This window comes from Salvelinus sp. IW2-2015, linkage group LG28 (assembly GCF_002910315.2).
Source record: "Salvelinus sp. IW2-2015 linkage group LG28, ASM291031v2, whole genome shotgun sequence".
Lineage (NCBI taxonomy): Eukaryota > Metazoa > Chordata > Actinopteri > Salmoniformes > Salmonidae > Salvelinus > Salvelinus sp. IW2-2015.
In genome coordinates, this window is record NC_036868.1 from 84099 (window position 1) to 86417 (window position 2319).

The 2319-nt window shown below is 42.2% G+C and overlaps 1 protein-coding gene across 1 annotated transcript in view; it reads left to right on the forward strand.

The window, feature by feature from the left end:
- Positions 1 to 866: 866 nt before the first annotated feature.
- The window catches only part of LOC111954477 (endoplasmic reticulum membrane protein complex subunit 7-like), a 10067-nt gene continuing 8614 nt past the window's right edge, over positions 867 to 2319 (forward strand). Inside the window, 2 exon segments of the mRNA XM_023974254.2 lie at positions 867 to 1213; positions 1802 to 1921. Of these exon segments, the coding sequence (XP_023830022.1) occupies positions 978 to 1213; positions 1802 to 1921 (356 nt within the window). The 5' untranslated portion in view covers positions 867 to 977.

Sequence of the window (2319 nt, forward strand, 5' to 3'; positions counted from 1 at the left end):
CCAGAGAGAGATCACCAAAGGATTGTTGCATTTTTTTTAAACAGTTCATGATGACGTAGGGCACACACAAATTACTTTTTCGCTTAAGTTTACATATACCTTGTAAAAAAAAATCACAAGTTCCGTGTGTTTCCTCTGTTTTCAACTCTAGGGTAGTTTTGTCACAAAAACACCTTGCGTTAAATAGCAAATGTGGCTACTCTGGTCTTGACACGTGCGATCTAGCCAACTGGCAGATACAGTGCAGGTGGACTGGTCTACATGATGAGATTATTATGGATAAAATACATTTGTATTTTGTCAAACCGTACGACAGTTGCCTTGATATTTGATCATCATATCACCAGAATCAGACCCTCGATATTAACTGGAAAGGCGCATCAAGATCACCATGCACTTTCATCATAATGTATCTGTCGCCTAATAAACTGCATGGTTTCCTGAGTCGTAGTGGGAGGACCACACACCATATCATCACGTGACTCCAAACTTACTTCGATATGATGGTTATTATATTAATATTTGGGCATGGAGGCGTTTTCACTGCCATTTATCGCATCATTAATTTTACCGACCAAAAATATCCCACGATGTCGAACGAACAAATTGTCGGCATTTCCACTTCCTGTTTCCATCACAGCTGTCGTGATTTTTCTTTATACGGTATGGCTTTACTCGCATAAAAACTGTATGGAAACCTGGTTAATGTCTTTGATCTTGAGGGAAAAACAAACTAGCACGTAAATGGCCATTATCATAGATGCTTTGACTATCGACAGATCTCTGTTTAGACAGGGAAGGTGCGTATTTCCGGGTGTCAGTAAGTTTTTTTTTTTATGTAGCAAGGTGACGTCAATATRTCCCGACGGCAGAGACAGCTGATGCAAAACGTACACCTGCTTGTCGGCTACATGATTTCAGCTACTGTATTATAGTTATATAGAAAACGTATCCTTGTTGAAATACTGAAAGTAACCATGTTGCTGCATGGCAGACTATCAGAATTGTGTATTTTTCTACAGGCTATGTTTGTTTTAGCGTGCTGTTTTAGCGATATAGAATCGGGGCCTATCGCGACGAGTGGATCTGCTCAACCAAACGGGGATCGTTTCAAACTCGAGGGTCGGGCAATCGTTCCTGGAGTGAAAACACAAGACTGGATTTCATCAGCCCGAGTCACGGTAGAGGGAGAAGAGTATATAGGCTTTATGAGGTAAGACTTGASGCTTGAACGAAGAAAAACAACTAATAGTTACAGCTGTCGGAATGTTGTGCAAGTTAAGGGCTAACACTAGCCGGGGCCCTGTGCTGTGGTCACTACTAGCAACCAGCCTCGATGTTGCTAGGTTAGTTTGTTGTGGTACTTTTTACCACAATTTCGTGATATCCAATTGGTAGTTAGTCTTGTCCCATRMCTAMTTTGTAGTTGACAGCTAGCTAACGACGTTATCGGTGTCATCATCCCAGTCTATTTGCAGTCTGGCTTATCAAATYCCTGATAATTGAGATGAAGAATAACTAATTGAGACTATGCTGAGTGTCCAACTTTTTCATGTGGTAAATTCCAAGTTCCACAGTGCATTGTCAAGGGGTTTAAGTAAATGTTTGCTAGTTAACTAGCACACACACACTTTGTTAGTTCCCACTCTGGCCAAGGGCCCAATTTGCCAAGMACTCCCAACACCTGTTTATAATGCTAGATCAAACTGAACATGGCTGTTACTGTATAATGTTAATTGATTCCTTAGTAAATCCCTAACCTGCAACTTAGAATTTCTCAATCCTCTCTGTCTCTCTGCAGAACTGATGGCAGCTTTGTCGTCAATGATGTTCCCTCAGGATCTTARGTTGTGGAAGTGATCTCACCTGGATACAAATTTGAAGCAGTRCGTGTYGACATCACGTCTAAAGGAAAAATGAGGTACAGTTGTTTTGTTCAGGGTGTGAGAGTCGTTGAGGGAGGTGAACAAAACTGCATTTTTATACCGTATCAGCATATCTTCATTCATGATCTTCCACATGTATTGTCTTGGGGCCGATTTCCCATTGACATTATGAGACTAGTCTTATTCTGTGTCTGGCAGAAGTGCCCTTGATGTCTTGCCTCTTTGCCAGGCTCATAGCTAGTGTACATGGCAGGCTCATAGCTAGTGTACATGGCAGGCTCATAGCTAGTGTACATGGCAGGCTCATAGCTAGTGTACATGGCAGGCTCATAGCTAGTGTACATGGCAGGCTCATAGCATACCACTGCTGGCTTGCTTCTGAAGCTAAGCAGGGTTGGTCCTGGTCAGTCCCTGGATGGGAGACCAGGTGCTG